The 12,788-nt window shown below is 54.3% G+C and overlaps 1 protein-coding gene across 1 annotated transcript; it reads right to left on the minus strand.

Annotated features, from left to right (window-relative positions):
* Positions 1 to 2,081: 2,081 nt before the first annotated feature.
* LOC134154913 (ubiquitin carboxyl-terminal hydrolase 42-like) lies at positions 2,082 to 10,599 on the minus strand. The gene is made up of 13 exons (XM_062601540.1): positions 10,574 to 10,599; positions 9,704 to 9,861; positions 9,153 to 9,353; positions 8,306 to 8,416; positions 8,022 to 8,124; positions 7,782 to 7,849; positions 7,550 to 7,620; positions 6,919 to 7,001; positions 5,649 to 5,760; positions 5,108 to 5,248; positions 4,789 to 4,889; positions 4,211 to 4,349; positions 2,082 to 2,264 (listed from the first exon to the last, which is right to left on the minus strand). Exons 1-13 carry the CDS (start codon positions 10,597 to 10,599, stop codon positions 2,082 to 2,084), a joined length of 1,497 nt encoding a protein of 498 aa, XP_062457524.1.
* Between the last annotated feature and the right edge of the window lie 2,189 nt (positions 10,600 to 12,788).

The following is a 12,788-nucleotide window of genomic DNA, read 5'->3' on the forward strand; positions in this document are numbered from 1 at the left end:
CCCTGGCACGGCCCGCCTGCCGCCGCACCCCTGCGCCAGGCCGTGGCACGGCCCCTGTGGCCCCGCTGCGCCCTGCTTGGCTGCAGCCCTTCCCCACGTTGCTGGCGCTGGCACCTCTGCCTTGGCTGCTGTATCCCTACTACATGATCCTTGGTGGGAACTGTCCGTGTTGTAACTTTTGTATCCGTACTACCTGATACTTGGTGAGAATGTCCGTGTTGTAACTTTTGGGTGTCTACAACAGTACTGTTGTGTTAAGCGGAATACAAATAACTAACAAGGTCTTGGAAATCTGTGAGAAAGAACAGCAGTTGGTTACATATAAATTCTGTGGCTTCCAGCCACAAAATAACCATGAGAAGCAGTCAACCTGAAGGTCAGAAGTTGAAGAGTAATGAAATAGCGACCCCCAGAGTCAATGTGGCCCCCGGAATAAGTCTGCACACCTGCGCAGTATCATAGCCCGGTTATGCAGCCGGGCCGGAGTTGGGCTAGGCTCCCTGCACTTGTTGGCCCCAGGTGCCGGGACTCCCACCTACTGCGAATCATCAGAAATACCGGAATTTTTCCAAAGGAGAGGGAGGCTGCTACACAACAGAGGACCACGTTGCCTCCTCGGGGACGCCCAAAAAGATTGTGCCTGACGACTCTCTCTCTCACCATGCAGACGATCGGGACAAGCATGGGAGTGGTCCTTCTCGAGATTACCATCAGGTCGGTCTGTTTGTAAGTATTTACTAATAAACTGCTTGCTGCTGAAGAGTGTTTGGGTGTGTGTGTGTGTCTGTGTGTGTGTGTGTGTGTGTGTGTGTGTTTGTGCTGGCTTGCCACACTGGACGTTTGGCCCCCGGGAATCTAACTGGAACAGCTGCAATGGACGCACATGGCTGTCTTGTCAGGACCAGCCGCGTGTGTGTGGCCGTGCACCCCAAAACACCCCCTAATTCTCCAAAGGGGCCTCCTGGGCTTTCCCTTTACCTTACACAGTTGCCAGGCATCATCAGTTCCCCTTAGCCTCGCTTCCACACACCCACCCAGTCCCAGGCAAGCACTAGCAGCTGCTCATCAGCTCTGCTGACGCTCCACCTGCCCGACCAGCACAGCCCCTTGCTTCCTGCACTCCCGCTGGGCGCTCCCGCTGCACCCCATTCGGACCTTGGCTACTGCCAGGCACTGTGCGCCAGCGGAATCTCCACCACCCGTCGGCATTACTGGCACCTGCTATAAAAGGACGCCTACGGGAAAAGAACTGTGAAAAAAAAGCCTTCTTCTCTTGCTGCAATTCCGTACAGAAGGCTGAAGCACCACCAAGCACTGGGTTTGGTTTTGACAGTACTTTTATTGTTCTAGTGTTTGAACAATTTTCAAGCTTGGATTGGTTAGCGTTGTTTGGAGAATGGCTACCTGTTGGGGCTGATGGTAAGCTGTGCCCTTGATGGTAAGCTTAGTCAGAGTCTTCAAGGCTGCTGGCCGCAAGCTCTGCATCTGAACGACAAAAGGAAGCGGGCTCACTCCCTGGCATGACATTCAGCACAAACCCATCTGCTCAGCGGTTTGCTTTCTAGAGAGCAAAGACCTGAGCCTGCCCACAGCTTGACGTGCGCTGGGACTCCGGGCCTGAACCCACCTTGAGGGGGAGGCTTCCAAAAGCCTTCCTGGCAAAGCCACTGTATTTCAGTTGCCTGCTAAGACGCGGGTACTGTGCAGAAAGCAGGACGTGGCTACCTGCTTTCCTGGCACATCGTAGACCTTAGGGACGTGACATTTGGTGGTGCTTTTGCCTTCTGTCCTAGTAGCCACTCAAAATTGGAAACAAACAAGCATAGCAGCTAACCTCGCGTCTTTCTTTTAATTAAGGCAGAGTATTTGGAAGCCAGGGCATACCACACAGCCTTCCTCACGCAAGCATTTAGAAAGCATTTAAAAGAATATGCTCTGCTCGAATGAAAAGGAATCCCGCACACTTCCTCTGGCCCCTTACCTTGCAGCTCCCCGCGGGATGCGATGGAGCTCTATTTCTGGCTGCCAGCTGCACAGGAAGGCTGCCCGTCCCCGTGGAGCTCTTCACTGCCACTGTTCCTCTACTGCTCCCATAGAGAGCAGCCTGCAGGATGGGCTTCTTCCTTCTCCTCCCACGGGCACTTCTGCAAATGAGGATCTGAGCATTCCAAGAAGCTTTTCAGCTTCTTCATGGGTCTCCTCTTTTTCTTCTTCTCCTTATGCTTGCCGCTGTCAACATGGAGCACAGAGAAATCCAGATCATACTGTCGGAAGGAAAGAGGCAAGGACAGACAACAGAGAGGTGCTGCTTGATGCCTCTAAGGGACTGCATTTTAGCAGGTCTGCTGCAGGCGGTGATTTGCAGCTGCTCTGTGGTCATTTCTGAACGTCTGCCTTCCTAAGACACGGACACCCTCAGAGGTCGAGTGGACATTAGGTCCTGGCTGGCACACAAACCAGTAAGCAAGGCTAGTTCTTGCCTTGTTCTATGCCTCATATGAAACCTCTGGGGTTCGGCATTTTATGCCTTTTAGTTTTCTACACCACTCTTTGTAAAAGCTCCGGGTGTCTAGTTATCCTCTGTGCATATGACAAATCTATGATTCTGCAGTCATAGATTTCATGCATGAGAACAAGCATTCTTGTAGCCTTATCAAGAACCGTGTGCAGACGTGATTCTAAGGTCTAACACAGCTCCCCTAGCGTCACTTGATCAACCTACCTACGTGATCTCCAGAGAGACTCTGCACTACTCAGAGTTCTTCAAAGCCAACTGGGAGCACCAGAGGATCAGCCAGAGAAGAACGAGGAGCGCACTGCTGAAATCTCTTTTCTCCACCCTTCGCCGTTTCCCTTCCGTTTTGATGTCGCTCCCTTCTGCACGCGGATGGCCTCTTTTTCTGCTTCCTGGCTTTCCAGTCTTCCAGGTAGGGCCCTCAAAACCCACAGGAACTGACACAGCTGGAGGTGCTCGTCTTTGATGAGAACATTTTCCAGGCTGCTGCTCCTGCACTGGACAGCGGTGCCAGTCTGCTCGGTGCCTGCTGAAGCGATGCCCATCCTGCCCTCTGGAGAGTGACGACTCGGGGAGCCTCTTGCTTTTGCAAGAATGCTCCTGTGACCTGTCTGGCTCTGTTTGTCCTCTGCTTTGGGGTCTGTAACGAGGACATTGGGTGGAGCTTCTGCCCTTGCCCCAGCAGCTCCTCTCACGACGGGAAGCTGTGTGCCAACTGCCGTTGCGATACTGCTGCTGGTGGCAGTTTTGCCTGTTTTGGTGCAGCCTCTGAGAGCACCTCCTCTTGAGAGAATGACTGACCGTTTCTGGGACACCAGCGCTATCTGCATCCTCTTTCAGGGCTCGCTTTCTCTCTAAATGACCTGAGCTCTGTATTGCAACAGAGGAGACTGTAAGATGGCCATATGCAAACACACAGCTTTGCAAAGCCCCAAACACAATCCCCTCCTACTCCCCCAGTAGTCCTACAGGTTGCCTCAGGAGCCTTACACACAAAAAACACTCTGCTTTAACTCTACGTGCAAGGCCGGCAAGTATTTCTCATCCCTACTTTTGGTTTTTGGATATCGGAAGTAAAACAGCATCATTTTTGGAAGCCCTTCCAGACAGCTGAACACGGATCAAAGTTCTTCCCAAATGTCTCTCTGTCTCTCTCTCTCTCTCCCTTTACATATATGTGCGTATGTTTGTGCCTCCATTCCCCCACCTCACACCCCTCACACTTTCCCTGAAAACCCTAGCATAATTGTGCCAGCACTCTGGAAGAAGCCATTCTGGTTTTGCTGGCTCAGCTGAAGTGACAGCACTACAAATAAACCAAGCAATCTTCCCTTTTTTTTCATGATTTGCACAGGCCTGGGCTCTACTTGCAATGTCTCGCAGTGCTTCAGGAAGCGGAGCTGCAAGAAAACAAGCAGCGGGGCTGACACACGATTTAGCATTAGGCACTGTTTGAGTGATTCTGGCTGCAGCAGGAGAGCTGTGAAGAAAGCTGCAGTGTGGGAGGGAAAATACAATGCAGACGTGACCACCACCCACCTCCCTAAAAAAAATAAGGAGAAAAGAAGGAAGGGAGGATGGGAATGAAGAAGGGAGGAAGGGAGGGAGGGAGGGAGGGAGGGAGGACGGAAGAGAGAGAATAATCCCACTATCAATTTGATGCCTTTCTCCTTCTCTCTCTTCACCCACATTTACCTTCATCATATGAGGAGGATGCTGTGGTCCCAGAAATCCGGCCTGCTTATTATTAGCCTCCTGCTGACCAAGGAACGAAGGGGCAGGGGATGGCACAGGTGCGTAAGAAGTGCCTTCTCCAAGTGTCTCCTCACAGCACCTTGGGAAACAACAGAGATCGCAGCTGAGACGTGGTCTGTCAGCCTCCTCTTGGGCTGAATCGCATCCTATCACTTTCCTGCAGCAGCTGATCCATCCTACTGAAAACGTAACCAAGACTACAAGCTGAACATTAGATGCTGGTCTTGCTACCACGGCTGTCCCTTGCAGGGGACTCATCCTTACACCACCTCCGGCCTCAATTTCTCCTTGCTGGCGTTCGACAGCTCCCGAGAGCACCTACGTAACAAGTTACGCAAGTGCAGCAGGTGAAGGCCAAGCAATGAAGGACAACACACGGCACGGGGAATAGCACGCTGGACAGAACTGATTTCTACCAACAGTCCTTTCCTCCCAGGACAGAAAGAAAAACACGTCAGAGGACAAGAAGTTTCAGTAGCGCAAAATTACCCTGAACCCCTTTGAATACTTGCTCTTACCTGATATAAAAAAGTAAATACGCCTGCTGACTGAGAACGGTGTTGATGTCGCAAAGGACTACCGAGGCATCATTCATCTCATACCATAGTCCATTACTGGCCTGCAAACAAAGGCACCGATGCCTTTACAGCAACTGCGTGCTTTCTGCGGGAAATCCCAGACAGCACACTCCCGGACAAAGGATACACCAAGACTCGTCAAAGCAGACATGCGGCGAGCCCTTTCCCCTTAACAACAGTGGTTGCCAGCAACATGCTGCGGCAAGTTTCTCTTCACCAGCACAGATTTTACCCCGCAAGAAATGAAGTTGATGCTTACTTTAACGAAGCAGAAATAGTGCCCTGCACGACCGCTGGCACCTCTGTGCACCAGCACGGCGTACAAGGCGTAGCGGACTGGCTCTCCAGCTGACTCAGACATGTACGCTCGAAGGTCCAAATACTCTGGATAGTTCACGTCCTGAAGACAGAGCAAGGGCATTCTAAACTCATCTGGGAACACTTGACGGAAGAGCCGGAGAAAAGCACCTCTAAGAACATGGGCTGCGAGTTTAGACAGACGTTGTTGGGTTCCTCAGAAATTGGTCTTCCCTGGCACAACATTCGGTCCTTTCAGTTGCAGAGAACTAGCTGCTCAGGGCAAAACCAGCTCTTCAAGAGCAGGGCAAACGCTCATCGTCACATGGGAACTTTGCTGCTGCCGGAAGGAGAAAGAGGAAGACCTGCTTCTTGGGCTGATTTTTCCTCAACATCTTCCGTCGCTACAGTTACAGTCGGCAGACATTAACCACCTTTAAAGCAGTGTTCTGCCTTGGGAAATCGCCCTTCCCAAGAAAACATTATTACAGCTGCACAGATACCTTGCTAATCTTCCCACCAGTGAAATCGGCAAATCTTTTCAGGGCTATGGTGAGAACGTTGGAAGAGCGATGAATTGTAAACCTCTTGGACGCAGCAACCGTCTTCTCACACCTTCAAAGCAAGCACAGGCAATTGTTTCAAGGCATCTTCACACCTCCCCCCTCACGCCAAAACTCAAACAGCTTTCCACGCTCATCCGAGCAGAATGACGTTTCCTTGTCTAAGGTGGTGCTTCTTCTCTTCAAGACACACACTGCATTTCAGCCGTGCTCGTGCAGCAAACCTACTAGGATGGACGAGGGCCGCTCGATACACATTGGGAACATTGTCTTCTGGTAGCCAAACAAATGCCTGAGCACCTATCTTTGCTGCACCCAAAAGTAAGCCTCACCAGCAACTCAAAAGGCAGCAGGAGCGTAACTCTCTCACCAGAGCGCAGTTCCCAAAGGCAACGCAAGGCTGCTGTTGCCTGGTAGGCAGAAGTGGCTGTTTCCAAGTCGGGGCCTGGCTCCCCTCTTTCTGCTGGAATGCCAACAGTGAAAGAGAGCTGGAGAAAGGGAGCCTCAGTCCTCCGGACCAGGAACGGCAAAGCGCTTCCCAGTCGGATCAGTTCTCAGCATCACAAATACAAGATGCCAACAGTCACCTGAAAAGAGACTGAGCCGTCTGAAATCCTTGGAAACCAACCGCTAAATTTGCTCCGTGGCTCGCTCAAAGGCAGGACATACACGGTAATGCTCTCTGACATAGCCTCCTTCCCAATTCTGAGGTCAAAATACAAGGCAGAGAGTTCCAAACCCATCCACAGAATGCCTGGCTGCAGTTTTTGCCATTCAACAACTGCGCAAGCTGTCCTGCTAGCGAGCCAGCAGAGCTTGCTCACGTTCATTATCAGGCAGCCAGCTGAGAGTCACCTAGGCCCCCAGCTGCCTTCCACAGGGAACACCAGGACCTTCTGGAAGCTGTTGTCGCCTCCCACCCCAAATCCCTCTGCGCAGCTCCTTCCTGCTTGAGCTCACTGCTACACAGAGGACACGGCTTTTAACTCCTGGCCGTCGGGATAGGTCCGTGCGCAGCTTCACAGTTAGAAAGGCTGACCACTGCCAGGGAAAACAACACTGAAAGCTACAAAAAACATGAAAAAGCTAAAGCTGCCTCTCGTGCTCTCCTTTGTCTTTCTCAATTAAGTCCAAGGACAGCTTCTGCTCTGAGACGGACAGCACGTTCAGCCAGTAGCTCCCACTCCAATGGCGGGAGGAGGAACCTTACTTGCTGCATTTGTAGCAATTCTCACCATCCAGCAGTTCAGGTCTCACAAATTCTTCCAGCGCTCCAGAGACCGAGGAGGCTGCCTGGATGAGGAAGAAAGTAGGACACCTCAGCTCCCGCACACTCAAATCCAAACCTGCGACTACGCTTTGGCCGGAGGGCCTCCCTCCTTCACACGTGGCACACCTACTGCGAAGCAGCAAACACTCTGAAAGCAGGAGGCAGGAGCAGAGCGTGCTGAACACCGACCTTGTTTGAAAATGATTGTACTTTGACACAAAGAGCGACCTGCCTGTGGCAGCACACAGCTACGTAACCTGTGGTTTGCCTTTGCACAAACAACAAAAGCAAAACAAATGCCAATCACAAGTGTAGGAGAGATGCTCATTGCTCTCTCTCCAGCTTAAACCCCACACCCCACACGTACACGGAGACCATTCACGGGGCTTCCAGAGCAGGACCGAGTCCAAGCCGCTTCCCAGCCACCACCACCACCAAGCCCTTTTGCCGTGAACAGCGGGCATTCCTAAGGGAACTCCGTGGAGCTTAGAAAGCCACAGAAAGCAAGAACAAACCCCAAAAGCTCGGCGCCTTCCACCGCCCCTTCTGCCACACTTCTAAAACCTCTCACCGTTATCTCCAAAGGGATATCAAGGAACGCCTCATAGGAGTCCGAAACTGCTTGGCAGCTCAAGCACGTCACTGCAATTCAAACAGAAGCACCTCACCAACTGCCAAGGAGACTCACTTTGCTCGTTTACATTGCTGGGACCCGCTACTTCAGTCACACTGCAAGCTCTTTGTGACAAACGGGCACAAAGGCACAGGCCAGTTCTAAGGACAGTATCAGTTTCAAAACGTACCTCTGGATCGTAGAAACCCTCCAAATATTTGGTGAATGACCGTGGTGGCTTGCGACGAGCTGTCCAAGCTGGAAACAAATGAGCAGCAGCACTCAGAAGAGCTGAGGCAGAGACTCAGCTCTTTGTTTAAAGAGCTCGTCTCTTCTACAAAAACCCCGGACAAAGGTTTTCACGTAGGGTAGGAAACAAAGGTGCCAGCAGCGCTAGAGAACACTTAAAGGTTAACCGGGTTCTGCTTACTCGGTGCTTCCGCTCAAACAAGCTGTCTGCATAGCAGCCACGGTGTAACGTAAGAATTCATGAGCATCTTCCTGTCTGCCAAAACAGAAGTGCTCCCCTATCCCTAAGAAATACAAAGACAAAGAGTACAATGCTTATCTCAGAAGAAGGGACAGGACAGAAACACTGCTTTTCTCAAAGCACTCTTCCTGAAAACATTCCACTCGCCAAACCCTTGGCACCCGTGACATAACCCGCTGGAAATTCACACCTTGCTACAAAGAATGCCGTCTGAAATGACTTACGTCTAAGGTCACTGAAGACAGCCGTAGGCTCGATGGCACTGGCAGAGCAGAACAGGACCTGGTTAACGTGCGTCTCCATTGTGCACAGCATGCAGAAGCCTTGCGCACGACCTGTCCAGAGACAAGGAAGAAAGCACCTCAGTCGAGGGAAAGGTACCGACGTACCTGTGGAAAACCTTGAGCAACAACAACCCCAAAGTTCTAAGTGCGGTCTCTGCTCTCCATTCCACGCTCTCGTCTCCAAAGGCGCCAACAGCCCAGCCTGTGGGCATAAGCATTAACCAGCAAGTCTGTACTAGCACCCATTTCCTGAGCAAACCCCGGAACGACCACTGCCAGGCCCTCTTTTGCAGGCAGCTGCACAGGAAGAGCCAGACTAGCTCATACGGCTTTCACGGTGCTCTTTGGGAGTCTTACTCTTCTCACGGTTCAACAGCGACTCTGTCAGTTCTCACAGTGCTCGTGCAGGACGGAAAGCCAGCTGTGAAGGAACACTGAACACGTGGGATGCCCTCCTCCAAAATGTTGTCATCTTCCTACCAGCCAGAAAGCCAGAGGCCAACGATTCATCAAGTGCCTTACTTCCCAATGCCCTCGATCATTCGTTCACGTCAGGGACCAAAGAACCACCACCCCCCTGCACGACGTGTGACCACAGGCCATTAACTGAACACAAGCACTCCATCAGCTGTCCTGACTGGGATAGCTCAGGATATCCTGTGCTAGTAAAAGCCAGCGCCTACAGGGAAAACAGGACAGCTCAGAGTTTGCTTCACATAGTCATTCTTCTTCTTTCACCTGCAGAGCTGTCCAGGGGGTCACAAGGAACATGTTCACAAGTACTCACACGACTGGCTGTGTTCCCCGGAAAGCATGTAATTGGCCAGAGGGGGAGTGTAGGTCAAACACTGCAGAACAGAGTTGAGGAAACACGTGTTGCCCAGGTTGTGGAGTCCAGCTCCAACACTTTGCCTTTGCCGCCAAGCCACAGAAATCTTCTCGGGTGGGAAAAGCATCCTTTGTGGCGGAGCGATTCCATCCGTAATGACTGCAAGGAAACGAGATTGCAAAAGAGACTGCCGGCCTTCGTTCCTTTTCCTATTCTGTTCCTTTTCCTCATCCTAACCTTAACCCTTCACCTCAGGCCTCCAATTGCAAACGCTAACAAAGGGAACAGCCAAGACCCCCAGATAAGCCAGCAACCCTCTGAGCAGCAGGTCTTTTGCTAGGCAATGCTGTCGTCAACTGTAACGCACAGTGGAGGGAGTCGATGGATTCTCAGAAAACTCTCCAGCATCCCCCGCAGCTTGTCAACCCGTAAAGCCTTGCAACACTAGCCACTTGCGGTGCCTTTGGCCAGGCACAAAATTAACCTTTACTCTTGAGGTCTTTACTCACAGCAGTAGCTGCTTTCTAGGCCAGATCCTGCAGGTGGTACCGGACCCCAGCTTGCAGAGTGGGACTCCATTTTCACCACACGCAGCTCCAGCTGGAAGAGGAATGAGCCCAGCGATCCAGCAGGCTCGCTCAGCCCGCCTTCGCTTGGGCCAGCGCGACTGCAAGCGCCGGGGCAGAGAGCGCGCGAGGAGCTGCTGCGCTGCCGCCCTCTCTGCCGCAGAGCGACCCCAGCCCTGCGGGCCATTGTGACGGGGGCACCTCAGCCAATGAGCAGGCGCCCGCCAGCCCAGTGGGACGGCCCTGCTGTGGTGCAACCAATCGGACCGCAGTGTGTCTGTGACGGGCGTGTGTCGGGGCCCTGGGCATGGCCCTGCCCCCTTTTGGCCCCGCGGCCCCGGCAGAGACGCGCTCAGCCGGCGCCCGGGGCCACCGGGCACCGTCCGCAGCCGGCGGCTGCTGCGCTGCCCCGCTCGTGGCGGGGGTGGGGACCGTGCTCCCTCCCCGGGCAGAATAAGCCTGCTAAGAAAAAAAGGCACGCTGCTGTCACCGCAGCTGTGGGGCAGTTTGGGCCGCCAGGCCCACGTTGCTGCAAATGGTTTTTCCCCCTCTTCGGCCGTCCGTCACGCTGTCCCAAAGGCTTCTAGAGCACAACGGGGTCCTTTTCAAGGAATTCTCTCCAGGTCCGGAGGGAAAGCAATCGGTGGATTTTGCACTACTGCTACCAGAGAAACACAGCCCTTCAGTGGCCCTTACGAGCAAGCCTCTGTGAAGAAAGACACCGGCACTCCAGAAAGCTTCTAAGTCGTTCTGGGAGCCTCTGCACAAGCTCACCTGTCTCCAGGAATTAGCAGAGAAACCTGACACTCCTACGCATTCGTCATAGAGTGTGTCCTCATCGTTGCGAGCATGCTTTGACCTGCTCTCTCCAGAAGGCTTCCCAGCAACAGGGCTGCTCTCTCCCTTTGCGCGCCGTGAGCAAACTTAGTGCTGCAGGATTAAAGCATAAGAGAGTCTTCACTGAACTAGTGAAAGCAGCTGATTGACAAGTGCCTAGTGGGGGATGCTTTGCTCAATTTCTTTGGCAACCTCTGGGCTATGTGCACAGGCGTGTGGCCAAAGCGGCTTGCTTGGGACGGTCTTTTCAGACGGCATTGGGTGGTTCCTCCGTTTCCTTCCGCAAACGGTACTCCAGCTCAACCTTGTCTCTCTGAGCTGCTCTGAGGGAAGGGTCTGCACCTGGAAGGGCAAAGCAATGCTTCCGGAGCCAGCCAGCATTTCCTTCCTAACAGAAGACGAGGAAGAGGAAGAGGAAGAAAAGAGGAAGGAGGCTGTTTAAAGGCGCAAAGGCGCATTGTGTGAAGTCTTACTACGAGCTTCGGAGACTATGGACAAATGCCTGCTTCTAAGCGTGCCAGCTGAACCTGTTAGCCCCCTCGTATTTGTGGCAGTGGGGAGCATAATCTGCCATCTCTCCAGAAGAGAGATGTTAACAGATTACTGGTGGGAAGGCTCTGCTTTAATTGGATGGAGCTCTGAGGAGAGCGAACGGCCCTCAGAGACACACAGCCCTTCTTCTTCTAAGCACGTGGTGCTAGCTTTGGCTTGCACAAAGCTGGTCGTGCTAACGCTCACAGTTCTGGCATGGTCGAGCTGTTACTGAGTGGGGCACGCTGTGAGGGTGGACCAGGTGTTTCCTGGGAGCTCGATAATGGAGACCGTCACTCGGCTGGGGATGTAGTCCAAGTGCTTAGGAGGCAGGAAAGGCAACTCCCTCCCTCAAGCTGGGGGCTGACCTACTGGAAAGCAGCTCTGCAGGGAGCCTCCTCCTGCCTCCACGTGCCTCCCTGCTCAGACGTGAAGACTGCATTTCACAGCTGGACTGTGAAACGGAGCAAAAAAGTCACCATGTCTGTGAACTCTGTCAGTAGGATGTGGGCAAAAGGCCTTCTGGAGCACGAACCTCGTGCCTAATGTGACCGTACAGGAAAGCATGCTTTATCAGGCATAACCTGGAAGAAATTGCCTTCCCTTGAACACTGCCATTAACTCAGAACACGGAGTGCTACAGCGCGCGTGCTTTACTCGGTCCAGAGGAAACCGGGAGAGGGTTAGTGTTTCAGGTTGGACTTTGGGGTTCTGGTTAGGGCCTAGTGTTTTGGCCATGGCCTGTGGGTTGCTGCTTGCCTTTTCGGGGTTTGGGATCGGGGGAGGCTTGAGGGAGGGGTCAGAGCTCTGCTCAGCGTTGCGGGCAAGCGGCTGGGCATGGGCTGCCTTCTTGGGTCCAGGCGAGGGCTCCGGGCAAGCACCACACGGCTGGGAACTGGGCTGAGGGCTCAGGTGAGGGCTGGGGTGAGAGGCAGGCTAAGGGGCGCTCGACTTGGGCTCGGGCTGGGCGGTGAGGGTGTGGGGCTGGGTGTTAGGGCAGGGGCTTGGGTTGCGAACGAGCAGCAGCGTTGGGGTCGGGGCAGGGCTTCAGGGCAGTGGTGGGAGTTAGAGCAGGGGCCAAACCCAAGGGCTCTCACCGGCCCCATGCCAGCCGCAAGGCCCTCGCCTGAGGGCCTCTCTCGGCCCCCAGCTTGGTCGACTCCGCGGGCGCAGCTCGCCGGAGGGCAGGATGCCCGCTGTGTCCTGGCGCGCCTGCCTCCAGCGCCGGCGGGCAGCGCGGGCAGCTGGTGCGTGGAGCCCGGGGCCGGCGCCAGGCTCCGGGCTGGCGGCTGCCGCTGAGAGGGCGGCGGCGAGCAAGTGCCGTGCCGCCCCGCCAGGCTGCCAAGCCCACGGGCTGCTGCCGGGCCCCGCCCACCTCCGCGCTGGCTGGCTGAGCGGCAGGCCAGGTGGGGGCAGAGAGCCAATCGGGGCGCGGGAGGGGCGGGGAGCGCCGTGAGCGACGCGCGGCATGCCCAGTGACCTTCGCTGGCGCTGCTGCCCCGCCCCGCCGCAGCCTCCGGGGCCTCGGGCGGGCCCGGCTAGGCCCGCGCCCGGGCCGAGCGGTCGCAGAACTGCGGAATCGGTGGGGTGGGAAGGGACCTCTGGAGATCATTGAGACCAACGCCCCTGCTCAAGCCGCGTCCCCTGGAGCATGTTAGAC

Source organism: Rhea pennata, unplaced genomic scaffold (genome assembly GCF_028389875.1).
Source record: "Rhea pennata isolate bPtePen1 unplaced genomic scaffold, bPtePen1.pri scaffold_76, whole genome shotgun sequence".
Taxonomy (NCBI): Eukaryota; Metazoa; Chordata; class Aves; order Rheiformes; family Rheidae; genus Rhea; species Rhea pennata.